Genomic DNA, 24,525 nt, shown 5'->3' with positions numbered 1-24,525 from the left:
ATGTTGAGTATCATTCTTTTATAGGACTCTATCTGAAAAGCAGCAAGATTTTTCTTGGAGCCTGTAAATCTGCTGTGGTAATGACACCATCAATTATATTAGCAAAATGTAAAATTCATTGTTTTCATGAGAATGTAGCATCAAAAGAGACTGTGAAGCCTCTTGAACTTAGTTAAGAAGCCTCAGCTATGACCTGCTTCTAATCAGTCACTAAGAGTGCTATCCAAACAGAGAAAAAGTAAGAACAGTTTTGTAACTGATGATGAAAAAGAAGCAGTGACTGTCAACCTTCCCAGAGAAGACAGAAGGACATTAAAAAGGCAGGTGAACTCTACCTGTCCAGATATTGACAGGGGTCCTTGCCCATATAGGCATGTCATATATGGGTCAAATAAAGGAGTCAAAAGGAATCGGGTTTTGGGCTCAAGAATCAGAGACTTTGAGGACATAATTCCAGTTCACTGAATAATTTCAGACCTCTCCATAGTCAGATAGCTATAACACCATTGTTTTTCATACAGTGCTACAGGCCATTAAGAGTATTTACCTATTTTCAAAATATGTTTCCTATCAGACTCTTGTAAGCTTAAGGCAGATAAAGTTCAGAGCATGGACAGTTAGAAAATGCTGCTTTTTCATTGTGAAAATAACTGCCTTAGCAAGCCAAATAAGAGGCTAGGATGAAGACAGGGAGTCTTAACTCCCTTCCTTCCTCATCTCAGAAATTCCAGACCTGGAGAGTTCCTGAAGAGAGGCAGCAAGCATGAGATTTGTTTCTGAGAGCAGAAACTTGAGAGCCAGAGCCACAACAATCGTTCAACCACAGCAGCTCAAGGCCATCCGAGCAGCAGCTCTAGTTTCATTCTCCTTCCAGTGTACTGCCGCATTTGCTCCAGCATCACAGGAAAGGAGACCATTAGCTCACCAGCATCAGTTTGAAATTTACACAGACCAGGGCAACCACTGCTGTCCTTTGGGAATCTACTTAATGGTCAAAACATCTATTGTATGTCCTCCTCTATGCACCAGATGCTGGTGCTACAAGTGTTTGGTTGCTGGAATGGAGAAAAGAGAAAAGACAAGTTCTATGTCCCCCGGCAAGAGCAGGAGCAGGTGCTATGGTCAAAGGTACCTAGAGGCCTTTAGATCAATCAGATCATCTTTAGAACAATCCCATCACCTTCAGGGCTGGGAGATCCTTTATCAAAGGGAATAAAATCCATTCCTACCTTGCCCTGGTAATAAAGTTCTGAAAACCTTCAGGATTCACTCCCTCCTCCTCCTCTTCCTGTTTCTTTTTTGATCGCTTCTGAACCATCTGCTCTGTTTCCTGTTAATAAGCAGTATCAGTAAGTGTCTCTATGTAGTTACTTTATGTTCCATGGCATAGCTACAGCTCAGAGAAGTCAAAAAAAGAATTCCATGGGATCTAAGAAAAAAGAACGTCAACTCCAAAGAGCCAAATTGTAAGTATTTCACTACGTGCAACAGAATGGATAAATATAGAGCCCTAGAGACAGCATGCTAAGCATACACTAAAATCCTCATTCCTCCACCTGACATAACTTATTAGAATTGATTTGCTGAGAAGAGGTCAAGTCTTCACAAATACATGCTGCTCCTTCAAATATACTCTTTGCTGGGACATAAGGAAGTATGGGGGGGGGGGGGGGGGGAGATCATTCTTTACAGATATTAGGTCTCCTTTCTACTTCTTCTCTTTCTGTCACAGAGTTCCTCAAAATAGCTTTTATTTGAGCGTCTGTCCCAAAAGGAGATATTCAGGAAGAAAGGAGGACAAAAATATAAAATTATATCAAAGAAACTCAATCAAGGAGGTCTGCTGAGGGCATCCACATTTCCTACTAAAACTAGGAGTTCTCCTCTTGAGTTAATTTCTCTTGTCATGGAGCAAATTGACAAGGGCTTATCTACATACAAAAAATATACTGCTTTAGCAAAAGCAAAGAAAGTAAAACAGTTCAGTCTGTGGCAAATATGCATTTATACACTAAAATGTACTGGAATAAAAGATGGTAAGCCTTTGTGTGTGAGAATGGGAGCAAGCTCTCAGATATAAATGATCTTTCTGTTTTACACCTGTTCTACACAACAGTAGAACTTGTTGACACTAGAGGTTATATTGATACAAACATTTTTGTTAATTAAAAAAAACCTACAGGCCTGTCTGAAATACCAATACCAGCATACAAGCTTTACCTGACCAGACTTGACCTCCACTTCATTGCTTCCTACTGGTACTCTGAGCATTCCCAGGACAAAAAGGTCAGATACATCTTTTGAAAGATAATACAACAGGGGGAAGAAAAAGCCACTCTGGGCTACCCTTCACTCCATGATTGACTGTTAGCTTTGTGGGCTGTCCTTACTCCCTTTCCTTATACCCTACACAGAGAAGCAGATAGGTCATCTCCTAGAATCTCTACCCTTCACTACTTAAGTAAAAGTCTGGACAATATGTGATCTGTTTTACTTAGTTTGCTGGAGGTAGTATTTTTTCTTCTGTGTCATTACAGAAGATACATAATGGCTAGTAGGAGTCACCTACTAAATCTGAAGTTACAAGTCAGTGAAAGAAGTCTATATGTTGGAATCAGACATGAAAAAAACTCATAGCCTAAGAGTCTCTCAATGGCTTAAACATGTACGTCCTAAAACCTCAAGTGATCTGTTCTCACTTGTTTTAACTGAGAAAATATGTTTATGCACTGATTTATTACCAGTTACACAGCTTTATTTTGTGAATTTACTCAAGAGTTAGCAGAAAATCCTCATGTTTGAATACAATTTGAGTGGAAATTATATCCAAAAGCAGCTGCATTCTTCGATCACCACAGAGCCACCCAAGTGTTTTGTGGTTACTCCTAACACAGTAATTCAGTGAGCATTAGGCATACAAGGCACTCCCTGGAACAGATTTGGTTCAATACCAATCTTGCTTTGACAGATCAAGTTACCAGATGTCAGTTCTGACAAGGTAATGTAAGTGAACATCCTCTGCTAACAAGTAGGAGCTTGGAGGCCTGTGTGCACAGCAGCCTCTGAAAGCAAAATTTAAACTACCCTTGTTCTAACACTAAAGAAATGCTAGGGGGCAAAGGAAAGGGGAAGCTGTTCTTGCAAAACAAGGATTAGCATGAAACCACTATGCTAAGAACAGCATCTTCTGCATCTAGAGAGGTGAAAATTATTTAAATTAGGACCTACTTCTCCTTATCACTGAGCATACAGAGTCCCATACTACAGATAGGAAGCAGCCCCTCAGTATACCAAACATATGGTAAAATACATATTTCATACTGTTCTGTATAAAAAAAATTATCTCTAAAGAAGCATCATAAAAATAGAGAAACAGGAAGAGGCATTACAAAGCACTAGAATCGAAGACAAGCCAAAGAAAAAGCAAACTGCCAGTTAAATTCCACTTCATTTCAACATTTCTTTTTACTTTTATGCACATGATTACCAGGCTGCATATATAATGTAGCAATACTGCTGTCTATCTGACAAATTGAACAGACAAACTACCATTACTGGATGCGCAACTGCAAATAGACCATGTGAATTACAGAACAGAGCCTTTAAAACAGCGTGCTGTCTTGATTATGACAGCAGCCAGCAGAAGATACTTTAGAAGCAGAGAACAGACACCAAAAGAGCTACCAAAAGAAGAACCAAGAAAGAATTAGTCACCTTGTTATAACAGATTATGAACTCGCCCAGCTGGTGAGCCAGGATACGACGACGATCATTTAGTCCTAAACGACGGCTGGGGAGCAGCATCCTCAAGGACTGCTGAAGATTGCTGGCAGCTCGCTTCAGAAAGCGTACCACAAGCTCCTGCAAGCAAGAGAGATGGAGTTAACAGTGGACCAGCTGCAAGATGTGGGGAGAAGAGAACAGAGGTACTACAGCAGCTAATGACTGGCAAGAACTAAACACACCGTCCTGAGAAAATGAGCTGACAACTGGCAGGCAAAAGCATTCTGCAATGTGCATTTTTAATATAGCCCTACAAATCTAAGGTGGGGGGAGAAGAACGATGGTGTGCCTTGCCTGAGGTGGGTCAGAACTGGGAACACTTGAAGAATGTCTGAAAAGCATGGCAGATGAAGAAAACAAAAAAACAAGCAGCAAAAAGCAGCAACAACACAGAATAACCTGTAAAGTCCAATACCTTAGGAGAACATTTCCAAAAAACAACCTGCAATGTGTTAAAGAAGGCCTATGATGAAGCGTACTGACATAAAACGCCCTCAGCGCTGTCACAGGGAAGGGGATCTTGGTCAGGTATCTCCACTACAGTGATGTAGCCCCATTTCATCACTTTTCATATATGTATACTATTGCCACAGCCTCGCCACAGCAACAGATGACTACATCTATAGCCATGTAATTCCAATCCCTCACCATGTCTGTTTGACCTCTGGTGGGGGAAACATATGGCAAGGCAGATCCTAAGGCGAGATGCATCCTGTGGGTGTTTTGAACCCTTTCTGTCTCCCCTCTGGATTTGCTTTTGGTTAGGAGCTCTGCTAATGCATAAATGAGCAGCCTTACAGCCAAACTATTGGATTTCACAGCTCGCCTCTCACTGCCATTACTCCAGGCTGGTTTGATCTGTTATTTTAAACATTATTTTTCACAGTACAGCAGACAAAGTGACTCTCAAAAAGCCAGTTTTAATTTCCACTTGGAAAGAGCAGGGGTAACATTTTCCACTGAGTCGACTGATTATTCTTGACACACAATTTTATCTCCTAACTGCACTGGCTGTTTCCCCACAACATGCATTCAGCAAGAATACATTTAGATTTGCAGAAAGCTCAAGAGCCTCCTGTACAAAGCTCTTTTAGGAATGTTTGTGAGGGGATCTGGGCTTGCTGCACTCTTTAAAATGTATATACATCAAATATAGGGCCTTAAAATAGTGCCTAGAAAAATTAATCGCATCGTTTTTTAAAAAAAAACCCAACACCTATGCTAGAAAGTAACTTTCTCTCCTCAGTGGCTTTTATTTTTTTTCCCCTCTATCTAGAATACATGGAATATTCCTAAGCGCAGACGACTGCGAAGAGTAAAAAGGTACACAGGAGAAAAAGCTTAACTGGGTACCTGTTCTATTCGAGTAGATGTATGCTTTGTTTAACGCAGATGAAACCGGATACTGCCAAGTAATCTTAAAGAATCTTAGAGAGAAGAACTCAAAAGCAGGTAAGCTCAGAGATCAGTGAAGCAGAACCAGTGAAAGATCTGAGCAGCTTGAATGTCAACCACACTCTAGTCATTAAAAGCTGTCTACTCTAACACTGCTCAGATGCCAGTCAGCAGTCCTACCTTGTCTGTATATTAAAAATACAGCACTGGCAGCTGGACAAAGATAGACAACTATAATGTCAGTTGGACTTCAGTTTTCCAAGGATGGGAACTGACCTCAAAACTCTCAAGGCAGATTTCATCTTGGCTTCTCAGTCTGGCCAACACAAAACTTCTTACCATTTGCTCATCCTCTTTAGCAGCCCAAGCAGGATTCTGGATCTGGTCACCAGCCTCCTTCATCAGTCGCAACTGAACATGCTGTAGATAGGCAGAGAAAGCCCTGCGAGCTTGCACTTTGCTGTGGACCAAAAGAATTAGTCAGCTATCTTCAGAGTAGTAATGCAAAGAGTTACAGCAGTCAGGTACAGCTTATGGATCAAAGTACAGTCAGCAAGGACCTCCCAGGTGCACAAATGTTGAAGCTCAAGGGAACGAGGACCCCTTCACCCCACCAGTATTTTCAAGGAGACCTTCAGTTCACCAAGATGGGGTAGGTACTGCAAGAGATACAAAAGACAGCAGACGCTCTGTAAGTTCTCAGATCATCTCTAAAAATGGAATGCTCTCCTTGCCTTTTCACAGCCTTAGCTACTCTCCTCCAAAAGCCAATAACATGAACATCAGCAAAACTGTGTATTTTTAAACCAAATTCAAGGCTCTCTTGGGCCTCTGTCTTCACAAGCATTTTGGACACCACAACAACAGACCGTAAAATAAATAAAGGGCTTGGCACTGGTGCCAGAGTTATAACAAAGGCCTTGCAATTCTCATTGGAAATGAAAGAACTAAATCTGTGAAAGTGAGCTCTTCCTCCGCTGGCCCAAGGACACAAGCCAAATTTCATTGAGCAAGGCACCACTGAAGAATGAAAGAATATCAGCAAAATCTGCTGTGCAGCTGGCTGAACATGTTGAGAAGCTGTGAGCATGAACTGAGGACTGGGGTAGGACTGGGAGGGACACATTGCTTCTCATTCCCTCACAATGGTAGTCACTTTAGCATATGCATCTGTTGTGAGAGCAATTGCTGAAAGCTTTGCCTAATTCTGTTCATTGTCATCCTGGCCTAAACCCTCTCCTCCACCATTCTGCTCTCCCAGTCTCCACTCTTCCTCATAGTTTTCCCCGTAGTCGCTACAAGCTGCCCCTTGAATTGCCAAGCATGAGTTCCCCTCTCCTTTTCATAAGGATGTAGAAGCAGATGGGCTTTAGTGTCAGTGACAGATTCCCCTTCTACCACAGGCAATGTCCTAATCTTTTCTATAAAATTATCAAGTTTCATCTTAAAACAAACTAGAGTTTTCAACCCATTACTTTCCTGAAATACTATTCCAGAACTTACTGTTCTAATAATTAGGAACTTTCTTTTACTACCCAGCCTAGCTTCATTCATGAGCAGTTTATATTTGCTTTTTCTTTCTCAAACATTGTCCTGTATCTTAAATAATTTCATCCCTCATGGGTCTCCTACCTTGAATGTATTTATTAACAGCAATTACATCCTTTCATGGTTTTCATTTTATTAGTGTCAACCAGCCACATCTTTCAGAGTCTTCTACCAAAGCACCCACATTGGTGACATGATGAGACTAGCAGCTCATCTCCACCTGTTCCAGTCACAATTTACCTTCCATGAACATGGGTGATACCAACTGTATACAATATTCCACATGAAGTCTCAGAAGTATCTCAAGTGATAAACCCTAGACCACATTTGGTGTCTTCATGCATGCATGAGCTAGAGCTTCACAAACCTCCTGTGATCAACAAGCACGCAAGATATTTTTCCTTATAATTAATTTCCAGTTGATGAACACCCAGCTGACAGAATTTCTGCTGTAAATTATTAGTTCTTAAAAGCATGCCCTTGCACTTTGTGCTACTGAATTTCATCCTAGTTATATTATTCCTATCCTCAAGGTCATCCAGTTCTTCCCATATTTATTCTACTACTTTTCTCTCATAGTAATAACTCCCAAATCTTTTCCATCAGCAAACTTCATTAGCACTTTTCTACATTTTGTGTCATTCTTGAATTGATTATTAAAATCAGCCTCAGACTGATTGCTGAGAAACCTCACCATTTTTTCTCTACTTGTTCTCTGCTTCTTAGGAATATTCTCAGATACTTATATGGTCCTCATGACTCCATGTACATAAGTCCCTGAAATTTCATTAAAAACTCAGTCCAGAAATTTAGTCTTCCTGTTTTACATGTCTGTAAATTTCATTAACACTTTGTTACAGTGTTACATTGAAATAATACAACATAGTAGCACTTATAGAGATCAATGCATCAATTTAGATAAGAATTGAAGTTAAAATAAAATACATTAAAAGTATCCATGCATCTGCTTAATCATTAGCTTTTGATGCTTCTGGAAGACCATGCCAGGCCCCAAAGAGGGGCTAAGCAAATGATGAGTTCACAAGCATCTGAAACTAACATCCTCTGTGGATAGCTGTACCAGTACTGCAGTAACTAAAACATGATAAAAATACCTCGTTACAATTCCTGTCTTCCAGTGAACTCCAGAATGCACAGCAGGCCTTGTAACACCTCCAAGCTCTGTATGTTGCTAGTCACCACACCTAACTTCTCTTCCCATATGTGTGGAACATCACGAGAACACTCTGAACTCTGACTAAGAACTAATACTCTATACATCAGGCCACCATATATCAGAAAAGGCTCTCCCCTGAGGGCTCTCTAGGGCTGCCAGGTTTGTTTTAGGTGTAACTCAAACATCTTGTGACCAGGAGTTCATGATTTGTGCTGGCAGGAATTAAGGACCCCTCCGTTATCAACTCAGCACAGTAATACAATTCTTTGCCTGCACCTGATACTTGTGTGATTACAAAATGGGAAACTGAAGAAGGTCCTTGTATAACACTGCCTCTCCTCCAGTGCGTGGAATATTGAAACCTGAGGCCTTAAATGCAGGAATAAGTAACTCCCTTTTCTTTTTACTTCCCTAGTGTCCTGGTTTCAGCTGGGATAGAGTTAATTTTCTTCTTAGTAGGTGGTACAGTGCTGTGTTTTGGATTTAGTGTGAGAATAATGTTGATAACACACTGATGTTTTTAGTTGTTGCTAAGTAGCACTTATCCTAAGTCAAAGATTGTTCAGTTTCCCATGCTCTGCCAGCAAGCAGGTGTACAAGAAGCTGGGAGGGAGCAGAGCCAGGACAGCTGACCCGAACTAGCCAAAGGGATATTCCATATCATAGAACGTCATGCTCAGTATATAAACAGGGGGGAGTTGGCCGGGAGGGGCGGATCGCTGCTCAGGCATCGGTCAGTGCGTGGCGAGCAATTGCATTGTGCATCGCTGGGTTTTTTTCCCTTGGGTTTTATTTCTCCCCCCCACACACTTTGTTGTTATATTCCTTTTCATTACTATTATTATTACTATTATTATTATATTTCATTATTATTACTGTTAGTACTATATTTTACTTTAGTTATTAAACCGTTCTTATCTCAACCCACGAGTTTTACCTTCTTTCCCAATTCTCCTCCCCATCCCACTGGGAAGGGGGAGGAGTGAGGGAACAGTTGCGTGGTGCTTAGTTGCTGGCTGGGGTTAAACCACGACACCTGGGAATGGCACAGCTCGGGGAACGTGTTTCATTCAACTGTCACCTCTTCACCAGTAACACCCAATGCGTGGAAGGCAGAGAAATTGCCTCATCAGGCTGACTAAAGGAGAGAGAGAAGTCCTACCACGTACAAAAACTGACTGGAACAGGCCTGGTTTCTTTTGGATGAAAATGTCATTACTTCAGTTCCTCTGCCTGTTGACCCCACAAGCAAAGCTTTCATCAATGACAGATCAGATGGGGCCAAGCCCAGCAGAATCCTGGAACATGAGGTCACCACAACCCTTACACACTTCTGTGGGGAATCCCAACAGTACTGGGTGCTGAGCAAGATTCTGCCAGGAACACTGGACAGAGCTTATGTTCTTGGCAGGAGTCAGTTCTATATATAGGTAGATGACAGCATTGCTACGTTCGTCCTCAAAACAGGTTTCAGAATCCTCCCTGTCACAACAGCAAATGTCCTTGCCACAAGAAGACATCAGAACAATCCCCAAATCCATTTGATAATTCATAAATCCTCTCAGAAACTAAACTAAGAAAGCCAACAACAAGCAACAATTATTTTCTCTACCTTTGGACATTTTTCACAGAAAACATAATGCTGCTTCTTATGTAGAAGATGTAAAATCCTCCTACACAGGTATATGTGATCACTCTTTCTTTTTGTCCTTCGTGTCCATCTGCAAATAGACAGTTTTACTACCCACATTTAAGGGGAGGATCATGCTTCTAAACATGTAGTAGGACCCTGGTTGGTGTTATTCTATACAATCTCCTCCAGCACCTCTCTTTTTTCAAGCAACAGAGCCATGCATCAGAACATACTCTGCTCCACACTGTCATACTCAACAGCAGGCAATGAGAGGTTTCAGTAACTTGTCACTCTCAAATGACCTCCTATCTTGCTCTCAGGAGGTGATGACCTTAAGCAGAGATTATTATTAGAGGTAAAAATTCTATCACCAAAAATAAAAGCACAAAATGAGAAAACTAATTTTATGGAGAGGCAGCACTGAGGCATTCCTGTCCAACCTTTCTTGAATAGTTTAACATATGTTTATACCTACTTCTTTGGAAACGCAAAGAATGAAAAGATGAATTTTATAATTCAATAGCAAGCATCCTGTGTTAAGACAGAGAGGCATTTTAGAAGCCTGAGCTGACCAAAGAACACTTTACATCACCAGATTAAAGAACAGCAATGGAAACAATGGCTTATGCTTTATACTGATCCAACAGGTCAGGCATTTAGGTAAATTGTCAGTCTTTGCAACTATCTCCCTTCTGTGCCAACTACTGCAGCCCACGGTTAGACAAAAATCCAGGCCCCTTTCTCTAGGGTCCTCTTATCTCTTCACACTCATTCATAATGTGGCACTAAGTGTACATCCTCCATATTTTAATCAATATTAGCTGCTAGTCAAAACTCAACGCAATATGCAGAAATCTCTCACCTCAGGTTTCCATGCTTTTGAAGAATCTGCAGCAAGTTAAACTGAGACTCTGAGTCTGTTTTTCGAAGAAACAGCTCTCCTCCATCTCCAGTTTTCTTGTCAAGTTTTTTTGGCAACCTCTCCTTACAAGTAGTTTTCACCAAGTCAGAGACCTTTGGCTTGCTTTTCACCTGGGTGTCCGAAAGAGAGCCAACAGTTCTATCTAGCTCTTCATCTGCATCTACCTCCTCTTCCTCCTCACCTTCTGTGTCTGACTTGAGGGACAGCTTTGTTGGTTCTGATGTCCCTGTAGTAGAGAAGAAATCACCTATGGTTAAGAAGAAAAGAAGTGGGGAAGACTGTCCTGCTATTTATACCCTTTGGTTTACTTCTAAACTCTTTTCTGCTAGAAGGACAGAACACCACCATTTCAGAATAGTATCTTAAGTATTGCTGCCCTTTATTGTTCTTTCTGTCTTTCTGCTTGTGTATCAAACAGTTGCGAAGCCCATTTTCCCAATATCAGAGAAGACAGACCAAGGTTCTTGTCTTAATTTTACAAATGGGGGGGAAAATAATCAAAGAAACAAAGGTATTTTCCTATACTTTTCATGATTCTTACATATATACTGACATATATTTATACACTCGTACTTGACGCACATACTCATTTTTTGTATTTTTGTTTGTCAGAAAAACCAAAGCTATGAAATCTAAACTTCCACATGTGCCAATAAAGATCACATACCTTAACATAGCACCAAAAACCATTTTATAACATACAATCTCTCCCATTGCAGTCAGTATCACATAGCTACTAGAAAGAGTTTAGATAATGGCTTCAGGAACAGCCACTTGTGAGGATCATTCACCTCTGTACCCTTTTAAGTTTTTCCCACATCAGCTTGGATAAGAAGGATTTCTCTCCTTACAACAGCTTAGAGTCACTGCTGTGTAGGAGAACCAGCCTGGAAGGTCCCAAGTTTTCATCTTTCTCTGAAAAGCTGGAGGACTATAGAGGCATACATACTGTTGAATTCTTGTACCCAAAAATGCAACCACAAGCTCATCTTCCAGAAAATATTGATTACCTTTAGTCATATACATGGGGACGTGAAATGGTGAGAATGCAATTCTAGGCACTAAGAAGGCAGGAATGAAGTGAAAACTACCAACACTTGAAATGAAAACTATTAACTTCAACCTGTGAATCTCTCTTAGGGACTACAAAGGCCAGAACAGCCCCATTCACACACATATCAAATGAAAAAGTCCTTGCTTGCTTGTTTTTGACTAGCTGCTCATCTAAGACTCTAGCCATGCATACCTGATGATCTTGTCCGTGCTGCTCTAGCCTTGCCATGACATCGCCGGCGCTTCCGTAACTCCAGTGAAACAAGCTTTCTCTCATAAAAGAGAGCATGAGAGTCTACAGCTTCCAGCCTCACATCCAGCCTTCCATTAAGACCTGCTCTGGGAGGCGTAATACAGAGACATCCTCAATCTCCCTTTATACTTCTCTCCCTGATGATACAAGAGACTTAGTAGATTAAATTTCTTCAAGACACAGTTTTCCTGACACATGGAAGAAATATTGATGATAGTCTAACTTTGCTCTATTTTAAGCCTGCAAATGTTTGAAGGGAGTCTTGCAAGTACTTTACAGAACATCATCTCTCAAAGCCCTGAAATGCACTTATCTAGTGTCATGCTTTCATGACTGAGCAGCATCTGTCCATGATGTAGCAGCTCAAGGCACAATTAACAGGGAAAATTTAATTGTAAGAGTACAAAACAATGGAGGGGAGCAGGAAGAGAGCACATGGACCTGAGTCCAGTCTTCTGAACCTTTTATGTAGACAGCTTGTTCTTCTCTGTTTGGTCAGAGATAAGAATTTTAACATAATCTAAGTGAAAAATGACAACCTTTCTACAAGTTCTTCCTAAACCGAGGGAGAAGGAGCCCTGTCAGATTCCTTAAGGGAGACAAACATAACAAATTTCTGCCAGTGCACAAAGATCCAGCAAAGTGCTCTTTATGATATAAGTGGGAACATCCACAGAAAATTCCTGTTGCTCCATTTATCTTTTAGAACTAGCAAAGTGAATATATGCGTTTATGAAGTCCAAAACCCTCATGCATTATGGGATCTTTTGAGGGCGCTCAATGATGAGGCTTATCAATATGGTAAGAATACCAAAGTAGGAAGCCTAAGGGGAGCAATTTTAAGGTCCAATCCAACAAAACTTAAGCTCTTCACATGCTGGGATACTCTTTGCTCACTGTATTTACTTTTCTAAAATTAGTTTGACAGATTTCAGATAGAAAAGGTGTTGACCCAGGACTTGGAAGATGAAGCTGTGCAAATCTAAATTTAGAATAAATCCTACAAAGTACAACTATTTAATTAAGAAGCCATTTACCGGGATCTCCCAGTGATGAAGTCTCTTTTCATCTTGCCCCTACAAAGGGAAAAATGGCAAAAATTACCTTCCATTCCGGATCATCGATGGCATTAAAAAGCCTCTGAAGTCTTTCATATGTACATTGAAAAGGCGAAATTTACAGAATTCCTTGTGAGTTCTATCTTAAAGGAGAAAAAAAAAGGCTCCAAAAGAGGAAATCTGAGCAGCTGTTCTACAATTGATGCTTGCATCTGTTTGGCTTAAATTGGAGAAGGTGTCATTTGGAGCTACCCTCTAGACACATCCCTGAAAGTACACAGCAAAAAAAAGAAAAAAAAAAAAACCAAACCATTGTACAGCGCTGATGCAGGAAGAGCTTCTGCAAATATTGTCTCCTCAGTCAGCAACCTTACCCCTACTCTGTAGTTACTTTATTGTGGATCTTAAATTTGGATAAGAAAAACCATTGAGAAGGAAGGGTGTTAAACACACAGTGAAAGATATTGCATACAACTCTCAATGGAAGTTCAGCTAGTGGCATGAACTGTCATTTCCACCCAAGCACAACCCAGAGAAAAAGCAATCAAATCATGCTTGCACAGATAAGAGAGAAGGATACTAAACCTTTGGAGTAAATTTCAGTGCTTACTTTACACAAGGACAAGCTCTAATGTGACTTTAAATTTGAAACAAAAGGTAAGCAAGGACCACCTATAATCCCTTCATAGAGAAATCTATGTGCTTGAAGGTTTTTCATGTCTATAGTCATCTTTTTACTCCAATGACTCCCATGCCTTTTGTGTATCGTCCTTTTTGCCCTTGGATCCAGAAGCACAACACGTAAAAATGTGAGAAACCTCCACAGCCACCGGCACACTAGAGAAGAGACGTGCAACTATTACCACCCCTGTAAATCACAGACCGGTGTTTACAACATTGGAGAAGTGAGGAATCAATCCTTTTCATGCTGTTTGTGCCTTTTGCCTCCTTCCCAAATAGAAAAGCTTTCTACCTGTCCTGAAACAGACGTGTAGCCAGCATGTAGTTCATTGATGTCTTGTGCTCTAAAAAGGATCTAGAAAAACAAAATACAGGATGTATCAAGATAGAGCTCAACACGACAAAAGGCAGCATAATACAGAAATAAATGATCTGTAAAAAATATCCCAGAAGTGGATTGAGACAATATGCTGTACCATAACAGAAAAGAGGAAAGGAGGAGAGCTATCACGTCTCAGCTGAAGTTCCTGGTAGGCAAGAGACACAGAAAAACATGACAGACTGGGAAAAAAAAAAAAAAATCAGAAAAGCGTAATATAGTATCACTCACAGGATGAGTCCTATATTGTGTTTATGGCCTAACAACAGAGTACACAGTATGTGCAGCTCTAGGAGGTAAAAGTAGATAGCAGGAATGGATTATCTGAAGTGAAGACATTTTTATTCTGACAGAAAAGCAACATCAGAAACAATGCTTGAAAGCCTTCCATGAGGTGCAGTTAGGAAAAGCAGCAGCAATTAAAAACAAGGTATCAGAAAAAAGCATCCTCAACACAAATAAACTCTACCAAAACCCTCAATATGTGTCCTTCTGGTTGCTAAGCTGGTTGATGTACATATACCTAACACAGAATATCCCTCAACACAGAACATCAGTGCAACACTGAGCCATCCTGTTGGATTCTTATTCTTACCCATAAAGGTCCCATGTTAATGGGGTAGGGAATATCCGGATGAAGCCTCCTCTCCGTTCATTCTCCTCTCTTACTCGACGAAGAACTTTTATCTTGGAATAAAAAGAGAAACAAAAAAATAGTCAGCAAAATAGATACCATGAAAAATGAACCCTAGAAAAATCTCTGAGTTTCAGAGGACAAGACATTACTGCAGTCCTGGCAGTGGGCTGGGTACATATGATATCCTTAAACAATTTTATCTTGCATTTAAATTCTGAAGGAGCCTATCATTGCTTGGAGCACATATGTATGCTTGGCATGACTGAGGGCAAGGGCAGTACCAGCAGTAAAACTCAGCAGTCCTGCTTCAAAAATTATACCACTTCTGTCATGTTTTTCATATATATGCACTTGCTCTTTGCTGAGCAAATAACCCCACATATTGCATGAAAGCCAAGGTAAATAAAAGATATTTAATAGCCTACTTACCTCCTCCATGGAGAGACCTAGCACAGAGCTGCCTTGCCTTCCTGTTGCTTTTTCCCTCCCTGAGGGCATTGGGTTTTTAATTTCAGCATCACTGGCAGATAGAGGACGGGTATGCTGTAGAGACAGTGTGAATTCAGATTTTTCCCTTTTCCTCTCTCAACTTACTTAAAAAAAAAGTTACATTCAAATTCCAGGACCCCATTCCCAGCAGAATCTAGACTCCAGAGTACTACAGTCAGAATTCACATTTCCACACTCCAGCTGTTGAAGAGTCCACACCCCAGTGGGCACTAAGTGTGAGTATTCACATTCCTAGTTTTTAGCACAGCAGGACTCCCAATTCAGGCATCAGTGCCAGTATTTACACCCCTGGCCCCTTCCAGAAAAACATGAGACATACCCAAAAGTACCAAAGCCAGGATTTCATACAGAAAAATCCTCACCCAAGGGGCGCTAGAGCCAGCATTCACACTCACGGGCCCCAAATACACTTGGATTCACACCTCCATGGTACCAGAACCATGATTCTCTGTTCCAGTTGTGTTGCTACACTAGAAGAACAGAACTGTAATTCACTGATGAGATAAAGTTGCAGGGAAAGTGAAAAATTCAGTTCACCACCTGTTATTCTTTTGTTACTATACTGCTGGATCTCATCTTGCTACTTCTCACACTTAACCAACAATCTCGTATATGTACGTAGATACATCATGCAAATTTGCATACATATGCAAATTTTAAAAATAAGAAAACAAATAATTTGCAGACAGTCTCTCCAAGCTCATTCTTAAGCTGATGGGCAGTCCTGATCAATTTTAACAAAGGATAGGAATTCAAAGTGTCTTCAAATTAGCAAGTGTCTTAAAATCCCAGCAAGACTGAAATCTTTGAACATGTTCTCAAGTACATTTTAGCTGGTCTTAGGCCCAGTTCAGATAAACTACCTCTGTAGAAATAGCATTAAAAGAGTCTAGCTGAGAAAGTCTCATGCCTTTATACAAAATTCAAATTTTCTTTTAGCACTATACCGAGCAAAGAATGCACAGACAGCCTTCTTAATCTAGAAAGAAGAGAAAAACACGACAGAAACCTTAAGCTGGATAAGCCCAGGGGAATATCCCATACTGCTCAGATACAAATAAAACTCATGGCAATATCAGGTTGTATCTTTATTTGTAAGGACTATTGGAATTGAATTCCATTCTCTCTGTTTCATTAGAAATCTCAAGCAGCTATTCAGAATCTGTAGATGAAGCAATTGCAAAAGCAACAGGCACTGCATTAGAATAGGTTACACTGCAATGATTAGCACAGAAAGATCCAAAGAGAAAACAGACATAGCAGGTGCCAGTTGAAACATTTTGTTAAGCCTAATGAAAACTGATCAAATAAAACAAGAGAAAATGAGACAATCTGGATGAGAAGGTAGGAGACACAAGCATTTGCACAAGAAATAAAAATGTCAGTAGTCAAACAGGTTTGCTTGATGCTGTAAATGGCATTAAGTTGAAAGGCTTTTAGTCTTTCTTCCTAAGCTTTCCTCCATTTCAAAAGCATAGCTCAACAACTTTGCTTAATAACTTCCTCTAAAACCTCCTGCTAGGTAACCTCCTCTTAAAAAACTATTCCTGTCACTACCATAATAATCATCACGTGAGAACTGCTGCTCAAAGAGAGTATTATAGGAAATTTTTCATCCTATCAGATGATCTCCTTTACTAAGAAAATACTTCAATGAAATAATCTCCATTGTCCCAATACAATGGAGATGATTTCATTGATTACAAACAGAAAATGTATGCCTATGTATTGGCAGCTCTGGCTCCTACAACTAGTGAAGCTCTGGCTCCTACCTGAGAACAAACTACTGTCCTGGTTAAACCACGACATTACACTACTGTCAAAATGCTAGAGAAAAACTCTAACTTTACTGAACTTCCTGCACAAACACTTTTTTCAGTGTTTCACTGCAGAATTCTCTTTGGCTGTAGCACAGAAATGACTCTAGCTTCACAAAGATCTTGTTCCCTCTTTCACCCAGCTTATCTTTAAAAGTATAGATAAATCCAACCAGTTTGTTTTATCTCCAAATTGTGCAAGCATCTCTGGTTCCCATATCACGATTCTAACTATACTAAGCACTGACAGCAGTTGGCACAAAGATCCTTCCTATTCTCTATGAAACCTCATTATTCAGTAAGACTCTTTTCACTTAGCCTCAGCTAAACTTACACAGAATGACATAAATGGCAGCGCATAGAATGAATTAGGTTCTCAAGATGATTCCATCTGTCCTACCTTCCTTCCTGCTGGGAAACCTCAAAAAAAAAAGAGAATCATCGCTATTACGCTCATGCAGGAAGCCTAGCAGCAAAATAATGCCTACTGTGTCCCCACACAGCCAGGTGCTTAAGATTGTAAACTAACATTGATTTGTCCATATGGCTTGCAAGGAGGGTGCCAAATATGACATTTAGAAAGGTGGATCAGTCTGACTTCTGCCAATAATAGTTCTACATTTTTCCATTATCTTTAAGAGAACCTTCTTATCTCTGTGTCTATTTTGACCCAGTTCACTCTCAAATTTTTGCAGTTTCCTTCAGATGACCACCTCACAGAAAATAATTACTTCTCTTATGGGGCCACCTGAATTTTGTCAACACAGATTCACCTGTGCTATCCTTTTCATTCAGACTTATTCTATCCCCTGTAGTACCCCTTCTCCTCTGTTTTGGTGTGACACTCCTATTTGCTGCTGCTTTCACCCGCTCTTCCTTTGTTTTTGCATTTTCCTTTTCAATGACCTATCAAATCCAGAACACTGTGCTGCCAGTGTCTCATCATTTGATGACGAGAGTGACAACTTTATCTTTAAACATCTATATCCAATTTCTTTAAAATGCAGTTCAGAAATACTTGTAGGCTTAAAAACTTTGAGGGATTTGACCCAGCGGACCTTGACTCTCAGCACACCTCACCTACTCTTTTTCTAAGCTGCTAGAACTGACATAAATGTTTTTCCAACCTTTGCTCTTGCCACATGGAAACGTATGCCAGTACCTATCCATCTCCTCTTTTCTTATTGACTTCCCCCCTCCTCCAGGCTACTTAGCTGCAAAATATATTTGGGGACAAATTGCGCCAGAAGTATTGTACAAGGTAACATTTGAAATTGAGTCCCTTATATTGGTGAAGGGACCTGAAGGGTACTTACCAATCTGGTGTTCGCTGTTTGCGACTGCGCCGACACAGGACGCTGCAAGAGACACACAAAGACAATAAAAACCTTGTGTTCTCCAAGACACTATCATCCCTGCTCAAGTTGCAGAGGAGTGGCGAGTACCCTAAAGCAAAAGGGTGTAACTGAAGTCCAGAGATATAGCTAACAGCTTCTATCATCTCAGTTCAGATCTTCCTCGTATCCTCCACAAATGTATCCTGTCCCCATTCCAACCGCAGCACTAATCCTAACCTCAGATGTGCTCAATTGTGCAGAATGCATCTGGACATACACACAATTTTCAAAAGCACACAGAAAAGAGCTCTGCAGAATGGATGAATGAACTCAACTCTCATGACCAGAATTCATATTTTTGTAAGATAAGAGTTATCCAGAGGAAAATATTTAATAGCTATGTATTAAGAAGAAAGAGATGCTCTCAAGTAGAATTGTTCATAGAACAGATGGGGTAAAAAAAAAAAAAAAAAAAAAGGTAAAAATCCTGAAATTCCAGAAGCCATTTCATTTAAATATCTCAACAATATTCCAGTTCTTGTGGAGAAACAAGATGCTATTTAACATTCCAAAACAGGTGTAGAAACATCTGCAGAATGTCAAAAAGTACCCTGTATTACGTAATCTGGCATCAAGCCTACAAGCAAGACCAGTTTAATGACAGGGGTAGGTTCAAAAGAAAACTATTATCATAGGAGCTTAGATTTTTCTTGCCTTCAGTGGTATTCAGGCTGTCTTCCTCCTCTCCAGTGCCCAAGATGAGCAAGTGGTGTAAGAAAGGATTCTCAAGAGACCTATCTATCATTTCTAGCTGTACTACTGCCAAGTTCTTCTCTACAGTTGGTCTATACAAAACAGGTCGAAGTCCCTTTACTGCTCACAATTAATTGAAAGAGCTCCAACCCAAATCAACAATAAGTTACAAAGGAAGCAGCTGAATTGTTCATTTCCCTAGAGGGAGAAATGCTCAGAGAGTCAAACCAAAGAAATTGCACAAGGAACTTGCAGTCCAGTCTGGTGAAACTCAGAAAACAGAATAACTATCTCATGACCAAGAACACTGGTATCAGCATTTCTTTCCCAAGAAGCAACTTTTACAATGATTAAAGATGGCCTACGTGAACGATCAAAACTTAAGACATCACGAAGGAGTTAAGAAAAACAAAAGAGGTTCAAAGTACCCTTTGCAACTGAGAATGGGAACAGAAGTATCAAAGATCCAACAATCTGAGATAAAAAGCATTCAGCAAAGAGCAGGCCAAAACATTCTTGAACCATGGGAAGATCTATACACCTATTTAGCCATGGGATTTCCATTTAAGAAAAACATGCTATAAAACTTTATCACTGGATTAGAAGCCTGTTCCTGGTAAACATAGGTAAGGGGGACACCTGTCCCAAAAGATAAGTTAATCTCATCTCATAACCACTGCTCTGTCATATGAATCTTTGCACATACCAACTGGCCAGGCCTTACACCTACTTGTGGTTTTTTAAGCAAAATAAATCTGTAAGTTTAAAGCCTCCTTAAAATTCAATGCTTCCCAACAGCTCAATTTTCTGAGACTATCTTGTATATTTTTTTTCAGATAAAAGACATCAAAACATCAGGATCTGATCGCATTGCTCTAAGAGAGAAGGTTACTTTTTCTGGAATGGTTCCTAATTTATCTGATGTACCTTTTGTCTGCCACAAAGAGCACCTTTATGGTCAGAGGGATCTGTATGAACCCTATCTATTAAATTGGCCTTAGAAGCTTTGGACTCAGCCATGCATCCTATAGATACTCAAATCTCCCCTTACCAGCTATTCACCTCTCTCCCAGTGACTCAAGACTCCAAGTTTTATAAGAAGCAAAATGTCGCAATTTCTGTGAGTTTTCCCTATACCAAAATGGACAGTGTATTGGTACTCTGTCACTGAACAAAAATGACTTTTCATTTCCTAATTGAAGTTGAGCTACACAGCCATGTTGCACGTCCCTCACAGGAGCATATGCATCAGCTGCGGAGAGTGTCAGGATACACCGTTTGCCTATTTGCCTGAGGAGAAATGCATCTGAAAGTCCAAATGACGTAGGGGATCTCCCTGCCTTTTTTGAGTGCTCCACTTCCACAGGTATTTATGGAATCCATCTCATAGCCAAAAAGAGACAGAGAACAACTGCCTTCAGCATTACAGTGCTAAGAAAGCACTATCTCAGCAGAAAAGGTAATGGACAGTCATAGCAAGCCACATGAGGCCTCAGTCCAAAGATCCACGGGAAAGCAACTGAGAGATTCCAGGACTGAATGGGAAAGAAGCCTCAAATTTCAAATGCCAAAAGCTCTTTCTGCCTAGAAGGTGGTCTTGGAGACATTCAAAGCTCTGGGGTTCTGGAAGCTTGTTGCCCACAACAAAATGAAAGTGGCTGAACAGTTCATAGCTCAGGTGCACCCCCTGAGTCTCTTCTGTAGTTATGCTAGAAATCCAGATAACCTCACTCACTCACTGGCTCTCTCACCTGTGAGCCAAATTCAATGAGAATGACTTTCCTGCTATCCTCCTCAGCTCTGGCTTGTTGAACGTCACTTACCTGCAGCTTCTGGTACGGATTTCTCCTGAGAGATTCAGATGAATGATAAATGGCCCGGCTTGACCGCTGGCCTGGATCCTGGCACACGAAGCCTGTGGGCATCAGGAGCCACATGAGAACTTTAAGACGGGCAAACCCTGAAATATAAACCTAGCATTCCTGTTAATGATCTCAGTCTATACATGACCTTCCTGTCCCTGTCCAAGGACCAAAAAGGATGCTTTTCTTTTTTATACCTTGCTTTGTTTAATCCCAAACTGTACATTGCATTACATTTTTTTAATGAAACTGGAACGTGCTTTAAAACCAAGTACTTAAATCAATAAGATGGGTTACTGAATAGCAGCATAGAGACAGGCTCCGTTTCTTAAATAGCTGAGCAGGCTACGTGATGACAGTTCTGCCTCTCTTAGTATTAGCGGTAAGTTGCATCAAGTAACTGAACCAAGATGTACTAGGGATGCCTGAAAGGTGCTGTGCGCTAGACAGTCATGCAGCTTTCACAAGCATGACTCCATTTCTAATATAGCCTAACTAGAACCCACACATTCAACCTAAAAAATGCATGAATACTGATTCTGAGGGCTAAACAGAAGTCACCTGCTAAAGAGAGCAGTGTCTTCAAATACCAAACTAGGGTATTTGAAGGATCTTAATACCACCTAAGCATCACAAACAGCCAGATTATTCTGAAGCTGAAATGACCACATATAACTTCCCAGTGCCAAACACAGTTGCTCTACTTAACTAGAGTTCTCCTCTATTATACTAATAACATGCAGCTCATAAACCTACCTTTCACTGGTTTTAAATGAGGGAATGATTGAAGGAGCTTTTTGTTACACTCACCTACAAGAGTGAACATATCTGAAAGCATGCTAGCTTTGATCTTCAGGTCCAAAGGAGCATCACTATCCCCACATGCAACAGAGGACAAGAGGAATTATTTGTCTGGCATTAAATGAGAGGAATGCATCAACATCCAAGATATCTTCCAATATAGTTTCTTTGTATTGGTCCTTAACACAATCAACATGGGAGGAAAACGAGGTGATTTTCACACACACAGGTAAAGACGAAACAGCAACAGATTAATCCGTTTCTGTTTATCCTTTTTCATAGCTTTAGTCTTCTAATGCAGCAACGTATGGCCTTGTTAAAACAAGGCTCTGCTTGGCTAGAAACATTTTCTTTGAATGTATCTATGCTACATTTCATGGAGTAGATAGAGGTTGCTGTCATAGAATTCTTAAAAACCACAATTACCTATGCCTCTTCCACATAAAATCATAAAATCAGATGGGTTAGTTCTAATGGATGGGAACAAATGATTAGGGAAGATGATTGATATGAAGAGATCAGACAGTGGGGACAGACAGGAAGCATCCATAATTTTATCCAGTGGAAAAATCAATTAATACAGTTCAGATCAGACAGGCAAAGTTTGATTCCTTGGGAGCAGAGAAATCAGCCATGTTCTACAGCACAGTGATAGATGCCAACAGCTTGGACAAAGAAAATGGCAATCATAACAAAGCAGAGCAAAGGATGCAGATGTGAGTTAAAGTTTTAAGTAGTAAAGGATGCAAATAATTCAGTGTGTATGTATATGAGCACAAACCACCAAATCAGGTAATTAAATGTTGTGGAAACATTCTAGCTGCACCAGAAAACAAAATGGGTACTGTGGAAGCTAGGGTTATGAACAGTTATGAAAAAATTTCTGTGCAGGATAAAGAAGGGGGGGGAGGAGGGGGAAATCAAGAGGAAAGTCCGATATGGCTTTTCCAGGAACATATAACAAAGCTTATTTATACCGTCATAACTGAAATATTACTCACAGTACTACAAAAGTGTATTGTGCATTTGTGCTCCTGTAAAGTTAAACAGTAGTCCAGAAAACACACATAGTTGGAGATCTACAAAAATAAATCCTCAAGTTTCATTAGAGTATGTGGGTCAGCATAAGGGCGAAGACAACACTCACTCTTTAAATTTTACCTAAAGAGAGTACTAGACCAAAAATTTGAGCCCAAGCATACATCTACATACTCAAGTCAAGCATAATGCTTGAACTCTGCTTGGACTCCAAAATCTTAAAGTTTCTGCTCAGTCAAGGAGATTGAAACCCCACACAATAGTCTGGAGAGTTTCAAAATTCGTCTGGGAGGGGAGATTATGAAGTGTTAACAATGATGACGGACTGTGGAGGAGAAATAATTACAACGAAAATGGAATCCCAACCGGGTTCTTTCAAAACTTATTGCTGCAACAAGTTTGTTTACGCAAAGGGAAAAGCAAAGGACTATCCTCTCTGTCAATTAGTGGTAGAACAAATACTCTGCAGGCATCATGAAATCATGCCCTCCTAGGACTACAAGTTTCAAGGACAACCATCTCTACCAACAGTCCCAGCCTCATATTAAACTGGGAATCACTTACCAGGCCAACGATGGGGATAGGTTCACTTCCAACAGCCAGGGCTTGAGAGTGTCATCAATAAGGACATCAAAACCATACAGCTCTGAAAACACAGTGGACACTGTAAGTTTACCTTACTGCACCTTTAAATATTCAGGTAAGGTCCAACATTAGTCTCTATCAGGTCATTTCTATCTATATAATTTACATTAAATCCAGTGAACTCTCTAGGGCTGAACAAATAATAACATTCCACAAGTGGGAAATTTCACTTCCTTAGAATCAAGATTACATATATTCTGTTTGTCAGGGAAAGAGGGAAGCAGAAAATGAATCTTAGGAAAGTATTATATAGAAAAATAAACTCTTTGCTGTCCACAAACTGCAGTTCATGCAGAACTCTACTACTTGGTTTCACATAGAATTGACACAAGCACAGCAGGTCCAATCTACTTCTTCCATTGGATCCTGGAAACAACAGAACTTCATTCTCCTTTTCACTTTTTAATCCCTATATTTATTGTTCCAGTCAGCTATAGAAAATCTTGCTTCTTTCAAGCATCAGCTTCTTTTCAATTATTCCTGTATGTTTTTCTGCAATATCCCCACAGGAGTACAAGAGTCTTCTCCTCGGCAGCTCCATCTACATGGACAACCTCCCATAACTCTTGGTCTTATTGACAGCTTGCCACTTTGCAGCAAACCACTATAGAAATATTTTTTCCTTAGTTTCTAAAACATTTGTAACGTATTACATCTGCTAGATGTGTTCTGCTCTACACAGGTCAGATTGAAGCCAGCTTCCCATTCCAAAGCTGATTTTACTATTTCACTCTATACACACGTTCTCTCTAGTTTGGAAAGAGTTGCAAGAAGGATGCTACACAAAGACGACTGTAAACCAGAAGTTGGCGTTAATGCAAATCCCTCTTCCAGCATTAAGAAATACAGTTAATGATCATCAGGGCAACTTACGCACATTTTTTCAAAACACCACAGAACAGGGTATTGGCAGAGAAGGAGGATTTCCATGGAATTAACCAGCTCCCTAGTGCCTGGAGTGAAAGCAGGAGGATTTCTTTGCCATGCTGCTTTCCTTGAATTCTGGCCTTGGCCTTTTGTCGCCTGCCTGACGTTGATGCTGGCTCTGGGGAGCTGGACTGCTTGACAAGATCTTCCTATGCAGACAGCTGTGCGAAAGCTCATGTAGCTTATAATGGGAAGTTAATGAGCTGTGGGGGGGACTTGGAAGGGGAGGAAATGGCAGCAGAGTGAGTATTGCCTGCTCACTTTTCTAGACTGTGTAGCCAGACATTGAGTGGGAAGCAAAACAGCAGAGAGTTAA

General features: G+C 40.3%; 1 protein-coding gene across 1 annotated transcript in view; it reads right to left on the bottom strand.

Annotated features, from left to right (window-relative positions):
- Nucleotides 1-24,525, bottom strand: part of TTLL5 (tubulin tyrosine ligase like 5) — a 140,970-nt gene that overhangs the window by 76,562 nt on the left and 39,883 nt on the right. The window contains exons 13-25 of the mRNA XM_050898285.1: nucleotides 23,202-23,283; nucleotides 21,609-21,670; nucleotides 20,760-20,851; nucleotides 18,163-18,204; nucleotides 14,949-15,062; nucleotides 14,478-14,569; nucleotides 13,796-13,858; nucleotides 12,802-12,840; nucleotides 11,705-11,850; nucleotides 10,399-10,684; nucleotides 5,518-5,638; nucleotides 3,715-3,861; nucleotides 1,230-1,330 (exon numbers count right to left, since the gene is read on the bottom strand). Coding sequence (XP_050754242.1) covers nucleotides 1,230-1,330; nucleotides 3,715-3,861; nucleotides 5,518-5,638; nucleotides 10,399-10,684; nucleotides 11,705-11,850; nucleotides 12,802-12,840; nucleotides 13,796-13,858; nucleotides 14,478-14,569; nucleotides 14,949-15,062; nucleotides 18,163-18,204; nucleotides 20,760-20,851; nucleotides 21,609-21,670; nucleotides 23,202-23,283 — 1,387 coding nt within the window. The remainder of the gene's footprint in view (nucleotides 1-1,229; nucleotides 1,331-3,714; nucleotides 3,862-5,517; nucleotides 5,639-10,398; nucleotides 10,685-11,704; nucleotides 11,851-12,801; nucleotides 12,841-13,795; nucleotides 13,859-14,477; nucleotides 14,570-14,948; nucleotides 15,063-18,162; nucleotides 18,205-20,759; nucleotides 20,852-21,608; nucleotides 21,671-23,201; nucleotides 23,284-24,525) is intronic.

The sequence above is a fragment of the Gymnogyps californianus genome, chromosome 5 (genome assembly GCF_018139145.2).
Source record: "Gymnogyps californianus isolate 813 chromosome 5, ASM1813914v2, whole genome shotgun sequence".
Lineage (NCBI taxonomy): Eukaryota > Metazoa > Chordata > Aves > Accipitriformes > Cathartidae > Gymnogyps > Gymnogyps californianus.
This window is presented reverse-complemented; position numbering and strand designations above follow the sequence as displayed.